Source organism: Pseudochaenichthys georgianus, chromosome 22 (genome assembly GCF_902827115.2).
Source record: "Pseudochaenichthys georgianus chromosome 22, fPseGeo1.2, whole genome shotgun sequence".
Taxonomy (NCBI): Eukaryota; Metazoa; Chordata; class Actinopteri; order Perciformes; family Channichthyidae; genus Pseudochaenichthys; species Pseudochaenichthys georgianus.
Window position 1 is genome coordinate 30,274,352 of NC_047524.1, and position 17,671 is coordinate 30,292,022.

Genomic DNA, 17,671 nt, shown 5'->3' on the forward strand with positions numbered 1-17,671 from the left:
GCACTGAATGGTTTAGGCCCAAAATACATTACTGACCTCCTGCTAAATTATGAACCATCCAGATCTCTCAGGTCTTCAGGAACTGGTCAGCTTTCTGTCCCCAGAGTCAGAACTAAACATGGAGAAGCAGCGTTCAGTTATTATGCTCCAAATATCTGGAACAAACTCCCAGAAACCTGCAGGTCCGCTGCAACTCTGACTACTTTTAAATCCAGCAAGAAGACTTTTCTTTTTGTCGCTGCTTTTAATTGAACTATTCATATCTTAAACTGCACTGTAACTTTTATCCATGTATTTTTTCTTTTAATGTTTCTTTTATTAGCTTTTCTTTTTTAATGCTTAATGTCTTTCATGTTTTGTAAAGCACTTTGAATTGCCTTGTGTTGAAAAGTGCTATATAAATAAACCTGCCTTGCCTTGCCTTAGTAAGATCCCATTTTCAATAAAATTGCAGTCTTACCTTGACTTGAAGATTAAGTCCATTTGCCTATCCTTCTGGACAAAAATCTCTATTACTTTTTTGTAAAAGTCCTCCTTATCTTCTTGTAGTTTCAAAAGTCATACATTTAATCGAAAAGTATAAAAGTAGGGTAGACATGTGGATATTATCTGGCTGAACAAAACGTGCATTTATCTAACAGGTTTGTTTCCCACAGATCTTATTTGGAGCTATTTTCTAAAATCCTATGGAGAAATGTCATTGCTTTGTTGTCGAGGGAAGCCATGCGCAGCTTACTTCCTGGTTTTAGGACGCGTCTCTTGTCTGCTCTTCACACACACCACACTTTTCGCAGCACACGTACTTACAGCCAATCAGCTCTGAATTATGTGAGATGACGTATGGTGGGGATGTCAGCTCTTTGCCCCTCTGGTCATTATTTTTTGCCACACACATTAAATAGGAAAATACTCTGAGCATGCGCAGTGTAGTTTTTACAGTCACCGTTCACTTAGACAGAGAGAGGGAGGGGCAGGATCGGGTGTTGTCCCACATGGCTCTAAACAGCTCAATAGGCACACACTGTAGGCACTAATTAGAAGAACACAGACTAAAACAGCAATGTACAGACGAATCAGATGATTAAACATGATCTTAAAATATATTTTATATATTTTCTTTTTTTTAAATTGCATTTTTTTGTAATCATTATTTTTAATACTTTCTGCTGTGCCCCACCTACCCCTAATGACCAGTCGCCACTGGTAATACAACTGTGATTTTTATTAAAAGCATTGTACACAACTTAAACCAATCAATGTTGTGTAATCAACAAGGATAATCTGGTGTTTTTTAGTTGATGAGTCGTGCAGATATCACTGTAAAATCAATCGACAGTAAGGGGAATACTTACTTCCGGGGTAAAATCCTCCGTTATCCAATGGGAATGGATGCTCACATTGCTCTCCGTAATACAATAAAAGGGGACATGATCAAATCGGAATATAATGTTCTTTTAAAAAACGTTAACTAAAGGGAACAATCTATTTGACACAGCTGAAGCTCTGGCCTTCCTTAAAAGCTAACTAATGTAATAAAAATCCCAGTTGTATTACACACAATGCACAGTTTTTTGAGAACAAAAATTCGTAACTAATGCACCATAATACATTCTGACGAAAAATAAAAATGATTATGAATACAAATAAAATAAAAGAAGCCTCCCGCGAGTTACTACAAGCTATAAAGTAGATTTTAAAAACGTTTTATAGAATAAAAGCTCACTGCAGGACGTTGTAGAAATGCGTGTGTGCACCACGACAAAAGAGCCTCATTCACTTTACATTGGGGTTGTTTGCGTGGTGCCGACACGTAAATGTAACAAAGTTCGTGACTCCACCACGCAATGCGGTGTTAAGGAGTCGTGGTGGAGTCACGCATTCTGGTGAGATCAGGTTGGCATTTCCTTCAAATTACTATCTTTTATTCATATTCTTTATATGGACCCTAATAATGTAGGCTTTGTTAGTTTAGCTAACTCCAAAGTCATTGGCTGTATTAGACGCTCAAATCAAATAAAATGCCAATTCAATTCATACATGATGCTATCTAAATTCCTAAAAATGTAGCTTTGTCATGAAAAGATAATTAAGGAAAGCGTAGATAAATGATTGAACTTTATTTATGCTGCAACAGCTTAATAATGGGGCTTAGTTTACCTAAACTTGGGGCGGCAGTGGCTCAGTCTGTGGGGACTTAGTCTTAGACTTTAGTTTCTTTTTTACTTGAGGGAAATGTTCAGCTCTCTTCGGCAGTGGTTGTCAGTCCTGCTTTATGAGAGCCAGCTCCTTTAATCTACCACTTATTGCTGATGCCAGAACATAACATCAGGGCTCTTTGATTCCAGAGAACAGACCTCCTCTCTGAAAATCAACAATAAGTGTTTGTCAGCGCCTCACAACAATGGCTTCATACAGGAAGAAATGAATCATCACAAACCTTTTCTGGAAGTCGCTGAAAGCATTCTGGGAGTCAGAAGAAGTCAATAAGAGATGTAGTGCTACGGCAAAAACATAAATGGCAACCGGTCACCACCATGTACTGTAACTCCTGAAGTGCTCTCATGTATGTGATGGTGATCTGCGCCCCTGCAGCGTGCATCTTAAAGGTCATATTAAATACAGCTTGGGAATTAAATATTCATAGAGCAGGCGTCTGTAATAATGAGAATATCTGCTCGATATTCACAGTGTTGCTTTCAGTAGCAGCTGTGCTTTCACGAGAGATAGATATAGTAATACACCAAGGTATTTGCAAAGGCTTTCTGATACATCCATTCCTACAAGCTGCAGTGCAACCCAATGTGTTAGCTCTCATTTAAAAAGCTCATTGCAAACTCTGTGGAATGTGTTTGACCTTTGCCCTGCCTGAACCAGCCTTAATGATACTCAAAGACACTTAACCTTGACGTGTGATTCTGTAATTACTCCATTGCCTTCAGTGCCCTGTATTTATTCTAATCGGATTGTAATCGTTCTGCTGCAGTCCCCCAGTTCCTGTTGAGGTTCATTAAACCTTCACTAATCGAACTTTAATCAAGCTAATGCTGCTAATGCTATCTCTGTCAGTCAGGAAGACACTGCTTGTGTTCATCACTGCCTTCTATATTCTGTGATTGTTAACCCAATGTTACTTTACAATTGTAAAATCTATTTCATGTTGAGGTTCACTCCTGTGCTTTCATCAGGTTGCCATGGATACAAATAGCAGCAGCTGAGCTCTACCTTGTGATTTCCTGTCAAAAAACAGAAACGATTTTGGGCGATCGAAGCACTCTCTGTACCCTCACTCTATGTTAGAATCCATATTTCCAAAGATTGTGTACTTTGTAATACACTGACATTGAGAATACATAAAAGCACTTAAATCATTGTAATCCTCCATCCTCCATTCACTCACACAAAAGTATAATACTTGCGTGGTCACTGCTGCAAAGTATTTTTATATCACAAACATCATGCCTTACATTGATGGACATCGTGAGAACAACATGTTATTCCCTTTTTGTCTTAATAATGTGAGCCATGTTCATGCTCTGCTTTCACATTTCTGCACAGCCGTCAACTTTAAAAAAATAACATTTAGTTTGCCATATATTGTCATATATTCATTGTCCTAAGTCTTTTAGTTTTTTAGCTTTTAAGGTTCTTTGTATATTTTAGTGTAAAACGTGTCTTTATTATTTTGTTATGCTAAATAGTTTCTTAAATATGCTTATTTTTATTATCTTTTATATTTTTGACCTTTTATTGTTATTTAGATTCCTTGTATGTGTAAACGTAACTGGCAATAAACTCGATTCTGATATCATTTTTATCATTCTTTTATGCTATTTATACACGTTATTTAAGAATTAAATATTTTAGTTTTATTACATTTATCTTACACCCGCAGTAGTAATTAATAAACAATGACATAGTTTCCCGGATTAACCAGATTAGCCAGAATACTGATTTGAACCTGTATTCTGCATCTTGTTGACTGTAACTCACTCTCTTGCGAAGGACACTGTTCAGGGAACTATTTGTCCCACGCAGCCTCTGTGTGTGATGACTACTTCCATTCTAGCAAGGATAATAAATCAACCCAGTCTCACAAAAAAACGTGTAATAACTACGTTGGTCCACAATTTGGGACGTAGTATTTCTACAAAAACGATCACAGGGGAAAATAACGTATCTATGCCACAATTTTAGATGCGGATTTTGTTAAACTAATACGTTTGCGCTGTGGACCAACACTATACATTGACGGGGAAGGGGGTAGCAATAAAGATAACACCATTAAACAGTTACACAACATAACAGAAATAATATCGATAGCTGCGTCCCTAACAACCACCTTGGTAACAATGAAAACGTTGTATGGACACAATTTCCTGAAGTAATCTTCGTAATAACTAGCAAACTAAAGATCATGTACATCCACTGCACACATCATCTGAAATAACAACTCATATTTCTCGCATCAAATGACATGAAAACGCATTTTAATGGCCAAACTAACCTTAAAATAGGCATTTTCCACCGAGAATAAAACGAATGTCGGCCATGTTTTTTTTTTTCTGCAGGGAGAAATTTGAAGATCACGTGACATAGACGCCAGCCATTGGAATGAATGGTGAAAGAAAACGTAAGGATCCTACAATTTCAGAGGCGTTTTTGTAGAAATACTACGTCCTACGTTGTGGACCAACGTAGTTATTACACGTTTTTTTGTGAGACTGGGTAAATAAATACATGTATCCTGACATTGAAGACCAAGCAGGTGACATTGATATTTTTCTAACAGATGAACACATGAATGCATCGATAACCATAATCAAGTCATTTAATACATACTGTATATATCTGAAATGAGCCATTACGCTTAATGAGTACTTTTTATTTTGATACTTACATTTGATGATTACCTGCAACAGAGTATATTTACAACTTACATACAATCTGAGTACTTCTTCCAATACCGCCTCTGAGTTATTTTTGTATTAATTGGTTTAGTGGTTTGTAAAGATCTAACAATAGTTCACAAGAATGAGGTAAATATTAGAGATAACTCCGAATAGAAACCACATTCATCTGACGACTACTTGACAGTTTGTGTGGCCTCGACCTATGGAAATGAACTTCCTCAGATAAAAACATACATTGGATTTTACACCCTCAGACACACTAGCATGTAGCCAACATCTGCATTGGCTTGTTCACTTACAAGTTCAATTACAAAAGAGAGAGAACACATTACCAAACCATTTTATAGTAATGTTTTACGTTTTCAAATGTGTGTTTCTATGTTCATGTTTCAGCAGCACAAGCAGGGTTTCCCCTACAGTGTGTTTATCCAAGATGTATTTGGAAACAAGTTTTAAAAACTATAAGAGTGACTTTTATCCAGATGTGGGGAGCTTTGCGCTGGAAGGAAGAGGTTAGCTATAAATTAGAAGAAGTAGTTTTAATTTATAGAATTGATCCCAAAACAAAACATTTTGAGGCAATTTAACAAAACGTGGATGAAATAACATTTGGATTACAGTGTTAGGAAAATAGATTGTAAAACAGGCAGACACGTGCACCATGTGTAGACGTATTTGAAACGTTTCCTTCTCCTCTCCATCCTCTTGTTTACTTGGAGCTATTTTTAGCTGCAGCCGGCTCATATGCCCTCTGTTGGGCTCATCAAAGCAGCTCCTTCCTGTTGTCATAGAAATGGGCCGGCTCGTCCATTAACTTCCTGTCTGCAGGCGGCCCACATCACACCAGAAGGGGGGGGGGGGGGGGCTCAGCTGTGGGTCTGCTACATCTTCAGCATTTAAACCAAGAGAGAAATCCAACCAATATGTCATCAAACATGGAAAGAAAAGATAATTTCTTATAATTTAAATTCTCCAATCTCGCCAATTGCTCATCCACATTTCGTCTTCAGTCCTGTCATCTCAGTGTGCTCCTGAATGGGCCGTGAGGCGTTTGAGGAACACAGTCTGACATGAGAGGGGAGCATTTACAGTACAATCATGTTCCCTGCATGATCGTGTGCCGTCCACACACCAGTCAGAGCTGCCTCTGCTGGGACCACTGGTTCTTCAGAGGACTGAACACATAACTGCCATACATTGACTTGTTGATCATGTTTTATATTTACATTTATCATTTCATATATTGTTTTATCACACTGAAATAATTTAATATACATATTGCAATTACTATGCATATCCAATGTTTATATTTTGTTATTAGTAGGTAGGCCTATTATGTAACCTCAATTCTGTAAATGTATATTGTGTATCGAACAAAGATACTTTATAGATAGATCTCTTTCACTATTGATGTGCATATTGTTGTCTTTTTTACATGCTGCCATTACAAAAAACAATTGGAATAAATAATGTAAATCGATTCATAACTTCTTCAAGCAGACGGAGATATGATGTTAATTGCTTACACTCAAGCACCAGAATGTACATTCACTGGTCACTTTATAAGCTAGTACCGGGCTGGACCCCCTCTGCCTTCAGAACTGCTTTCACTCTTCTTTCCTCACAGATGTTGGTCCATATTGACATGACAGCATCACGCAGTTGCTGCAGGTTTGTCGGCTGCACGTCCGTGATGTGAATCTCTGGTTCCACCACATCCCAAAGGTGCTCGTCTATAGGCTGAGATCTGGTGACCGTGGAGACCATTTGAGTGAACTCATTGCTATGTTCAAGAAGCAGGTGGAGATGATTTGAGCTTTGTGACACGGTGTTGTCCTGCTGGAAGGAGATGGCACCCTGTGGTCATAAAGGGATGGTCAGCAACAATACTCAGGTAGGCTCTGGCGTTTAGACGATGCTCAATTGGTACGAAGGGGCCTACAGTATGCCAAGAGGATATCCCCCACACCATGACCCCCCCACGCCCAGCCCAACCCGGTGATACCAGGCAGGACAGATCCATGCTCTCGTGTTGTTACCACATCCTGACCCCACTGTTGAAATGTCGACCCATCAGACCAGGCAACATGTGTCCAGTCTTCTATTGTCCAGGTTTGGTGAGCCCGTGTGAAGTGTAGCTTCAGTTTCCTGTCCGTGGCTGAAGGAGGGGCTTCTGCTGCTGTAGCCCCCCTGCTTCCATGTGTTGTGTTCAGAGGGTCTTCTGCTGCTGTAGCCCCCCTGCTTCTATGTGTTGTGTTCAGAGGGTCTTCTGCTGCTGTAGCCCCCCTGCTTCCATGTGTTGTGTTCAGAGGGTCTTCTGCTGCTGTAGCCCCCCTGCTTCTATGTGTTGTGTTCAGAGGGTCTTCTGCTGCTGTAGCCCCCCTGCTTCCATGTGTTGTGTTCAGAGGGTCTTCTGCTGCTGTAGCCCCCCTGCTTCCATGTGTTGTGTTCAGAGGGTCTTCTGCTGCTGTAGCCCCCCTGCTTCCATGTGTTGTGTTCAGAGGGTCTTCTGCTGCTGTAGCCCCCCTGCTTCCATGTGTTGTGTTCAGAGGGTCTTCTGCTGCTGTAGCCCCCCTGCTTCCATGTGTTGTGTTCAGAGGGTCTTCTGCTGCTGTAGCCCCTCTGCTTCCATGGGTTGTGTTCAGAGGGTCTTCTGCTGCTGTAGCCCCCCTGCTTCCATGTGTTGTGTTCAGAGAGGGTCTTCTGCTGCTGTAGCCCCCCTGCTTCCATGTGTTGTGTTCAGAGAGGGTCTTCTGCTGCTGTAGCCCCCCTGCTTCCATGTGTTGTGTTCAGAGAGGGTCTTCTGCTGCTGTAGCCCCCCTGCTTCCATGTGTTGTGTTCAGAGAGGGTCTTCTGCTGCTGTAGCCCCCCTGCTTCCATGTGTTGTGTTCAGAGAGGGTCTTCTGCTGCTGTAGCCCCCCTGCTTCCATGTGTTGTGTTCAGAGGGTCTTCTGCTGCTGTAGCCCCCCTGCTTCCATGGGTTGTGTTCAGAGGGTCTTCTGCGTACCTTTGTTGTAACTAGTGGATCTTTGAGTTAATGCTGCCTTTCTATCATCTCTTGAACCAGGCTGGCCTTTCTCCTCTGACCTCTGGCATCAACACGGCCGCGTTCCAAGTCACTTAAATCACCTTTCTTCTTTCTCTGAACTTCACCAGGCCCTCTTCACCGTGTCCACAGGCCTAAAGGCATTGAGCTGCTGCCATGCGATTCGCTGATTGGATATTTGCGTTAACGAGCAGTTGAACAGATGCACCTGATAAAGTGGCCAGTGAGTGTATTTTTAATATACTAGGTGTGTTACTGATGTGGGGAGATAAAAACATAGTTATGCATATATATATATATTTTATCAAATATTGACTGAAGTCGTCATAGTCAGTACATATATATTACTTTGTACGTTTTTGTTAAACTAATGTTATATAACAACAGAGATAAAAAGGCAAAGACTATGAACATGAAACACTCCAACAGCAGGCAGAACAGTGAGGAGCTGTTTCAATGGTAATAACTTGCCACAAGTACTACTAACTGTGTATGATTCAAGTGAAAGGGACACAAAAGAATCCAGCTTTAAAGGGTCTGTCGTTTTAATTTAAAATGTATTTCTGCTTTGGAGAACACCCAAGGGTGCACCTTTTCACATAAAACAAAAAAAGAGAAGAGGTGCTGATCATTTATGATTAATTACATAAAAAAATACATTTTAAGTTTTTCCCTATGAAGTGTCTGTATCAGGCTGCGGACGGCCGTGTGGTTGTGGCGCCACCATGTGGACAAACCAGTCATTGTGTTCTGACAGCGCAGAGAGATGAGAGCCTGATGGAGGTTACATCATATTCAGTGACTCACTCAGTCATTCAGAACTGAAGACATTTGGGTTTTCTAACAAACTATTGCATTTTCTATATCTTCTGCTTCTCCACACACACATTGGCTTTTAGATCAGATGCTATAGCTCTTGTAATTGTTCTCTGATTCATCCGTCCAGACATCACTCACTGAACTGATGCTACTTTTCAGCAGCTGTGGCCCAACAATGGCCGGTCACATGGACACGTGTTGCCATGCACCCCCACACACACACACACCACCCCCCCCCCCCCCCCCCCACACACACACACACACACACACACACACACACACACACACACACACACACACACACACACACACACACACACACACACACACACACACACACACACACACACACACACACACACACACACACACACACACACACACACACACACACACACACACACACACACACACACACACACACACACACACAGTGCTTTAAGTGTGCAGTTTGTGTTTAAGATGGCTCAGTTGCTCCATGTCCATGCTGCTGCCCCCGCACACGATCACCAGCAGGGGGCCGAGGGGGGCCGGCAGCCGGCCTGAAGGAAGAGAAGAGCAACACAACTGACCATCATCTGCAGGAGTCTCACGTTTTAGAAAGCATTACTACATACAGAAAGTTTGACATGTGACACGCATGGCTGTGGAGTGAACAGGTGTTATGTGTGCACAGCAAAGAAGCACACGTCAGAGCATGCTGAGCTGAGAGAAACAAGGCATGCTGGGTTCTGAAGCACATCACAGCCTCCTGCAGCCAGGCTCACACAGCGTCAGTGCTCGTGGTGGAGAGGAGTGTTTCTGAAGGTGAGGAAGACTCCGGAGCACTTACCTTCATCCTGTAATCTGTGCACGAGTCCGCTGTAGACGGCTGCCAGGGCGGCTCCACACGCCATCTCCACCAGCACCCGCTCCTCGTCTACAACAAGTGCTACTGTTAGGATTTGTCAAGAGTCATTGAAATTGTAGAAGTAAAAAGCTAATGTCAGGCTATAGAGGAACTCCATGACGGTCACATGACTGCAGGTCGCCAGCGCTAAGCTAAAGGCGGCTAATGTTTGCCGTGGTCACGGTTAGAACTCTTATCTCGACACTTGTTAGCAACCACTGTTCTTACGGCACAAAGAAGCTTCGGAGGTGCTTGTACTGAATGTGAAGAACCCTACTCCTGGGACACGTCTCCTTGCTTTGTGTTCAAGTGCTGCAGCACCTCTTTTCACCCTCTGTCTGAAACCAGAGCCCAGTCTGCTCTGATTGGTTAGCTGGCTGGCTCTGTTGTGATAGGTCAACTGCTTAGAGATGTCCCGCCCTTCAGCCTAGGCGTGGTGGGGGGGGGGGGGGGGGGGGGGCATTTCCAAGCAGACCATTTAAAGCCCAAAGCCCCAAAGAACACACTGCAGGAAGGGAACCCCCAACCGCAGAATAGGGCTCTTTAAGGAGAACAAATACGAGCCAATATGAAAGCAACTTCATTATAGAGGCCGTGTTACCAGTTCAATCAAAAGTAAGAACTTTCTTAGATGTGTTTGGGCTGATAAAAAGTTTCAAAGTAAGTGTTTAGAAACTTTAAAATCCACATTTAAGCAAGCGTCACTGACCCAGGAAGGTCTCCACGGCGCCCAGAGCCTGCTGGTCCGTCACCAGCTCAGAGATGATGGAGATCTCGCCACTCTGACTGAACTCAAACGCCTTCCTGCAAACCGTCTTCGCTCCGAGACACTTGGCCTCGCTGTGGAGACACAGAGGACGGGGGGGGGGGGGTCGGTTGGGCTGCATTCAAAGACTGCAGGAAACATCTGAACTCCTTTACCCTCTCACCTAGTGATGTCATCCAGCGTGACCAACCTCCCCGCTTTAACCGCAGCGTTGAAACAGTCTGCGCCCACCGTCTCCATAGCGATGACGGGTACATCTGTCCAGCCCACGTCCTTCAGGCCCTGGATGACTCCGCAGAGGAGCCCCCCCCCGCCCACAGACAGCAGCACCGCTCCAGGCTTCTCCTCCAGAGAGGCGGCCGCCTCAGAGACCACGCTGCTGTGGCCCTGCCTGAGAGGAGAGCTCGAGGTTAGGCGCTACATTGGGAGTTCATTCGTTTGATGTCAGGATGTTTGAACTGTGAGGAGTACCAGAGCAGGGGGTGGTCGAATGGGGGGACATAGGTGAGTCCTTCAGCCTCTGCCAGTCTCAGAGCCTCTGCATTGGCATCATCCCAAACCTGGGGAGAAGAACCCATTTCACTTTCTCTTCTTTTATTTGCATGTCTTTATTTAACAAGGACAGCGTCTAAAACAATGTCTGCCTGAAGAGAAGAGATCATTTCAGCCGGATTAAGCTATTTCCATGTGCAGTTCCTGGACATCTGCGCATCCATAAATAAAACGTAATATTACAACTAATGCCAACTGAAAATGTTATATTAAAGTCAGGTTAGCAAGACTGCTTTCCTAACCTTTATATATGTTGCACTGTAAGAAGAGGCGTAGAAGTCGGCATGCTTCAGCGCAGTGTTCAAAGGCAGGCTCACACCTCACACCAAACAATGTGATGATGTATGCATGGTTTTTCTAATAGACGCATTGTTTCAGGGAAAGGTGGAGTAAGATCACCTGCAAGGCTGTGACACACATTCACCATCTTACCCCAAACACAACTTGTGTTCATTCCCGTTCTAAAGAATGAAGACAGATGCAGATGGATCAGAAATATACACCAATGCACCTTCCCTGTGATGTTGACCGTGGCCCCCTGGTCCCTGAGCCTCTGCACCACCAGCTGAGGGGTGGAGGAGGGCACCACGATGGTGGCCGGGACACACATCTTCCTGGCTACGTACGCTGCTGCCATCCCAGCATTTCCACCTGGAGGACAGACGCACCGGGAGGTATTACAGGCAGCATCGTTTTATTAAAATAGCATCAAAATATTTATAAAAACACAAGAAGTTAAGTCTAAATGTGCAAATTGTACTACAATGTATAACACGTATAGGATTATATCAAATATTACAACAAATAATGATATATTAGACAACAATATTGTAGAGGTTGACTATTGGTGCTTTCATAGCATATTTACGCAATTATATTTGTTGTGGGGGAAACTTCTGCGTAGCGATGCAGCAGGAGGAGGAGTCACCGACTCAAAGGAGATCAGAACAAGATAGAATCATAACACCTCTATCGGCTGACGCCACCAGGCAGGAGCAGGGAGACAGACCACTGAGAGCACAGCAGCCACGGCTACAGGGGCCTGTGCTCAGTCAGGGCTACAGGGGCCTGTGCTCAGTCAGGGCTACAGGGGCCTGTGCTCAGTCAGGGCTTCAGGGGCCTGTGCTCAGCCAGGGCTACAGGGGCCTGTGCTCAGTCAGGGCTTCAGGGGCCTGTGCTCAGCCAGGGCTACAGGGGCCTGTGCTCAGCCAGGGCTACAGGGGCCTGTGCTCAGCCAGGGCTACAGGGGCCTGTGCTCAGTCAGGGCTACAGGGGCCTGTGCTCAGTCAGGGCTACAGGGGCCTGTGCTCAGTCAGGGCTACAGGGGCCTGTGCTCAGTCAGGGCTACAGGGGCCTGTGCTCAGTCAGGACAGCATGAACTGATACACTGGGTCAACGTTTTTGATAAATGGCAGAATATGAAGGCTAACATTGCTCCTGGAGGCATGTCTAAGTATAGATGCAGATGTTTGGATAAGAGTGTGAGCTAAAATGATATACAGTATTATATTGATTCATATGAACCTTTATATAAACACAAGTCACAGTAGAAATGTCACCTGAAGAGCAGACGACTCCTTTAGAGTCTGTGGCCAGCTGGGGAAGAGAAAAGCATGTTAGTGTTCTCTAAATGTTTAGCTGAGAGCAACATAATCAGTTATTGGCTGTTGGAGCTATATATTGATTTGTTATTAAATGGTTCAACTAATGTTTATAGTAAATGCATTATTATTTAGTGTAAGTATTTATGCTTTTATTTTGAAGGAGGTTTTGGGCCACTCTGTCATTTAGGGCACCTTTTGATTGGTATGTATTTGAGACTGGTGGTGGTGGGATTGGCGCACCAGACGAGCATATGGTTGTTTACCCGGACATATAGGAAATGCCACGGGAGACATACGGGAAAGGTCACAGGAGACATACGGGAAAGGTCACAGGAGACATACGGGAAAGGTCACAGGAGACATACGGGAAAGGTCACAGGAGACATACGGGAAAGGTCACAGGAGACATACGGGAAAGGTCACAGAAATGTTTTGATGCAACGTATAATTGGAATACGAGAAAATAAAGGAACAAAGATAACATTTCTTTCCCGGACATAGACAATATTTACCTGCGTAACATTAGCTTACTGGTGCGGTGCCCCAGCGAGAGTTTTAGTTTAAGTTAGATTTTCTATTGTAATGATATATTTAGCTGCTGCATTGGCCTATAGTTGAATAGACTCGGTGTCAGACAGAGCTGAGGGTCCTACCTGCTGGCAGAGGTGGCCGATGCCTCTGATCTTGAAGGAGCCCGAGGGCTGAGAGTTCTCCATCTTCAGGAACACGGGGGTCCCCACACGCTGGGTCATGCTGACGCTCTCCAGCAGGGGGGTGTTCAGGTGGAAAGGCCTCGCCATGGCGCCAAGCCTCTGAACTGAAATGCTAAACTAAAGTAAAGAAGAGTGAGCAGTGCGATGACAACATCCACCTTAAAGGTGAGAAGACCGTTAGCTAAGATTATATTGGTCAAAGTAAAAGTCAGTAATAGTTCTCCAGTAATGGTGGCAGGAAGTTGGCAACAGGTACTTCAATCTGTCTCTAGGGAGGGGATAACAAGGAGCATTACTTTATGCCTACGTATTATTTGTACATATTATTAGCTGTCACAATGGTATTCCCTGTCCTATTGAGTCTTCAAAACAATAGGAGATTACATTTAATAATTGTATTATATTTAATTATATTATATATGATCTATTTTTGGATCACTGCTTGTTAAATATATGCATATGTTCTGATTCAATAAGAAACACAACAGAGACATTTCCCACAAAATAAAGTTAATATTAGTCATTCGACATTTGAAATTTTTTTTATTTCAGGATAGCTATAGTACAAATCTGTTCAGAGATACATGGAGATAATCCTGGGCATTGTTTGTGAAAATACACATTTCCACACAGCAGTATCAGTCATACCATGGTGGAATCATAGCGGACTGTACTATTATACTGTACAGTACAACCATCTACAGAAAGCCTTTCTTTCATTCATTTAGATATGTATTGTGTTTAGGGATAATTCATCCATTAGGTTGAAATGCATACTTTATTTTTAAGTCTTTAAGATCAGTAGAACATTAGTCCTTACATAGGAGTGTGTGAAAGCTAGATCGTGTAGCAAGAGAGCATAGATGTATAATAGCAAGAGAGCCATAGCAACCTCTCATGAACACTTGTAAGTAAGTAACGTGACGTAATGTTACAGAACCAACCATTGAATGACGTGCATTACTAAATTGACTCGTCATTACATAACAGCGTGTTTCAACCATAGGTTTCAACGAAGTAAAAGTTGACTTACGTTTGAATGAAACGTCAGGTTGAACGTCCTTTTGGTCTTTACCTGATAAGGTGGTTAATTTGTTAACATTTGTTATCATAGTTTCAAAGCACGATACATCATGCTAAATGATGTAGCCATCATGAGTAGCAGAGCTAGCGTCAAAACACGACCACTTCCGGGAACAAAAATATTGCAACTTGTAAAACTCTTTCAGAAATAACAGTATCTATTTATTTGGATATTTTTAGATCATAACGTATCAAATATACACAACAATATGATTAAAATGGCTATTTGAACGGCAATTTGTTATAAATGTGCACTAAATGGGCTCAACTACCATGTTAAGACCTGATTTCTGTCGTAAGTGGGCTAAACATGCAGTATATTACAAGATATTCAGGAAAAAGAGAAGAAAAAAGCATGAAATCAGCAGAAGTTCTATAAATATATTTAACCTTTGTTTATATATTTGTGATGGCCAGAGAAATTCACAGATAAACCTCCAGGCATATATGTTGGTTGTTCCAACAACTCTTTCTTATCTTATACTGTTTTATGTGGTACATAACACATTTTTGTATTTTAAGACAGTATTGTTTAGCTCTTGAAACAAGGGAAGGTTGTATAATTTCCTTGGATTCAAACACTATTTGCAAATGGTTACAATATATAGACTTTTAGTAGAAATAAACTTACGTGTGAAGAAAACCTCTGTCGGTGCAGAGACTTTAATAACCCGAGAACTCTAAAGTCCACCATTTATTACCGGGCTTGGGTGATGGGATGTGTGTGTGTTCGTGTGTGTGTCGGAATTAGAGTGTTTGTGTATTTATGATGATGTTTTTTCCCCTCATTATTCACGTTTCTATGACACAATCTTGAGTAAATCAGTGACAGCATTGTTTCTCTGTAGGGATTATAATTTCTTTATTATTATCATACATTAGCCGTGTAGTTACATGTTGCATACACAAAGGTTCACACACCCCATTCTCACACCAAACATCACAACGTATTGCCTCATATTTTACACAGCATGTTCTGTACACTAGGGGGAGGCAGTGAGTGGGGCCAGCACTGACATGAAGAAAGGACAGCAGTGTTTCTAATAATAACAGTAACAGTAGAAAAACAAGTGTTTAAATAAAACAACAAATCATTGGCATTAAACATGAACTTTTGAGAAGGTCACATTGTTTTCACACTTTAGATTCTTCATGTTAACACTATAGCAGTTACCCAAGGAATATGTGTACAATTATATTTTTCAATATGTTTGATTGTGGATGGGGAACACAGGCTTATCATATTGTTGCGTTCCAACCTGCTATCAGTATTGCCAATATGTGCCAGGCCCTATACTGGAGAAGGTATTTTGTGTGTAACATTTAAAGAGGTTTTATTTAAATGTGTGCAAAATTGTCACCTCCTTATTCCCATTTCATAGCTGCTTTGGTTTGACAACATTATTCAAATTTCAAAAATCCTTTTCTCACATTCTTCGATGTCCTTACTTCCTCCTCTCTTACCAGCAGCAACCATTCTACAACTTGTTAAGCCCCGAGCCCATTTTCCATATCTCTGGCCCCCCTTGGTCGATTTTGCTGATTGACATCTCTTTCTAACCGTCAGAGCCAATGGAATCGAGGGGAACTCCCACATACTCCTTATCTGGTAATGTGTGTGTGTGAGACTGCCGCATAGCCAATACCGGAAGCTGCGATAACTCTGGTGGCTACCATTAGCAGCTAACTCTTACTCTCTGATTTTTACATAGAAATGGAATTATGGATTATAAATAAAAATAATTATTACCCAGAAACATTATCAACCTATGGATTAACCAATTCAGCCGCGTGTTTTCTCGTTTTAATGCCATTGAACACGTCTTTTGATCAGATTGACAGCTACGGTGAGACGATCTCCCGTAAAAGCTCCGTAAAGGTACGTGTTGTGATGTCTGTGTTTGCTTCCCCTGTCTCGAGTTCGGATCACTCAGTGATGATATATATACCTAAATAATCTGTGGAACCTCAGCTTTAATCAGATATCTTGTATGTGCAGCTACGATAAGTAATAAGGGTATCTTTTATCTTGAGTTCTGTGCCAAAGTGCGTTAGCATTTTTCGCTCAGGGGTCATTTAGATGCTTCTTATGAGACTTGTGTTTTGTTTTGGTAAAAATGGTTTGTATCGTCAGTTAGCTGAGATTATTCCCGTTAATCTGGTATGACACATTAATAGGTTCTTAAATATTAAGATCCCCTGAGACACAGTGTTGTGAAAAAGAAAAAAAAAGTACCCGCCGGCACGGACCTTGGAGCTTAACAGGTTTTAAACAGATGTTAATATGACAGCATGCACCAGTGCTGAGTCGAGTTGTGCAGTAATGACATATTTCAGTCCGACCTGGAGGTTAGCATCGCAAGGGCTCTCTAGAAAAAAAGTCAATGAAATGTTTCTATTGGATTTGGGAATATTCCAGAAAAGAAACTCTGGGGCATACACATGGATCTGTTACTTACACGCTTTGTTCAGCAGGATAACCTCCACATATTAACACCACTATGACTCGTGAAGCGTCAAAGCAATCGCCAGAAGTCAAAAGCTAACGTGAGGCTATAAACAAGCTACATCAGAATCACATGACTTCAGGTCACCACGGCTAAGCTAAAGGTGGCTAATGGTGGGCGTGATGACGTTTAGTCTTATTTAGAAGCAAGTACTGTAAGCAACCGCTGTTTTAACGACTGATATTCACAAGTGTGGTGTTTACTGACGTATTTTATGTTGCAGGACAAAGCGTGAAAGTCTCTTCAGCTTGGGTTAAACACAGACCTTAAAGGTGGGGTAGGTAAGTTTGAGAAACCGGCTCGAGATACACTTTTTGTTATATTCCATGGAATGCTCTTAACATCCCGATAGCAATGAATATCTGAAGTGATTTGACAAAAAATCCATAAAAAAAATTCATCTGTGGAAGCCGTAATACTGTAAAAAGCACGATCAATTATTTTAGCCGGCCCGGCTAAAATAACTGGATGGCCTACCTGCCTGTCAGCCTTCCATCGGGGCACAAACTTATCTCGTGCCCTCATTGGTCATGTGCGCGTTCGTGTGTGTTGGAGGAGGGGCTCTGTGAGGAAGTGGCAAATTTTCTCCGGTTGTGTATTTTCAAATTCTAGCGATCTCGAGCCGGTTTCTCAAACTTACCTACCCCACCTTTAATACAGGCATCTAACAAAAAACATGTTAAAAAAAAAGGTGAGAATAAAAAATAAATAAAATGCTAACTAATTTCCTAGGTTTAGGACTCATTCCTGCACCACTCGATAGTAAACGTTTGAGACATTCA

General features: G+C 42.2%; 1 protein-coding gene across 1 annotated transcript; it reads right to left on the reverse strand.

Annotated features, from left to right (window-relative positions):
- Window positions 1-9,152: 9,152 nt before the first annotated feature.
- Window positions 9,153-15,079, reverse strand: sdsl (serine dehydratase-like). The gene is made up of 10 exons (XM_034111796.2): window positions 15,014-15,079; window positions 14,333-14,374; window positions 13,240-13,416; window positions 12,542-12,578; window positions 11,494-11,633; window positions 10,902-10,990; window positions 10,594-10,821; window positions 10,374-10,504; window positions 9,608-9,694; window positions 9,153-9,317 (listed from the first exon to the last, which is right to left on the reverse strand). Exons 1-10 carry the CDS (start codon window positions 15,074-15,076, stop codon window positions 9,214-9,216), a joined length of 1,098 nt encoding a protein of 365 aa, XP_033967687.1. The 5' UTR covers window positions 15,077-15,079; the 3' UTR covers window positions 9,153-9,213.
- Between the last annotated feature and the right edge of the window lie 2,592 nt (window positions 15,080-17,671).

Coding starts and splice junctions, on each gene's coding strand:
- sdsl (XM_034111796.2), bottom strand. CDS start 15,076: ATGGTGGACTTTAGAGTTCTCGGGTTATTAAAGTCTCTGCACCGACAG. Junction 12,579..13,239: donor TCGGCCACCTCTGCCAGCAG/GTAGGACCCTCA, acceptor TCTCTTCCCCAG/CTGGCCACAGACTCTAAAGG. Junction 9,318..9,607: donor GCACAGATTACAGGATGAAG/GTAAGTGCTCCG, acceptor CTCTTCCTTCAG/GCCGGCTGCCGGCCCCCCTC.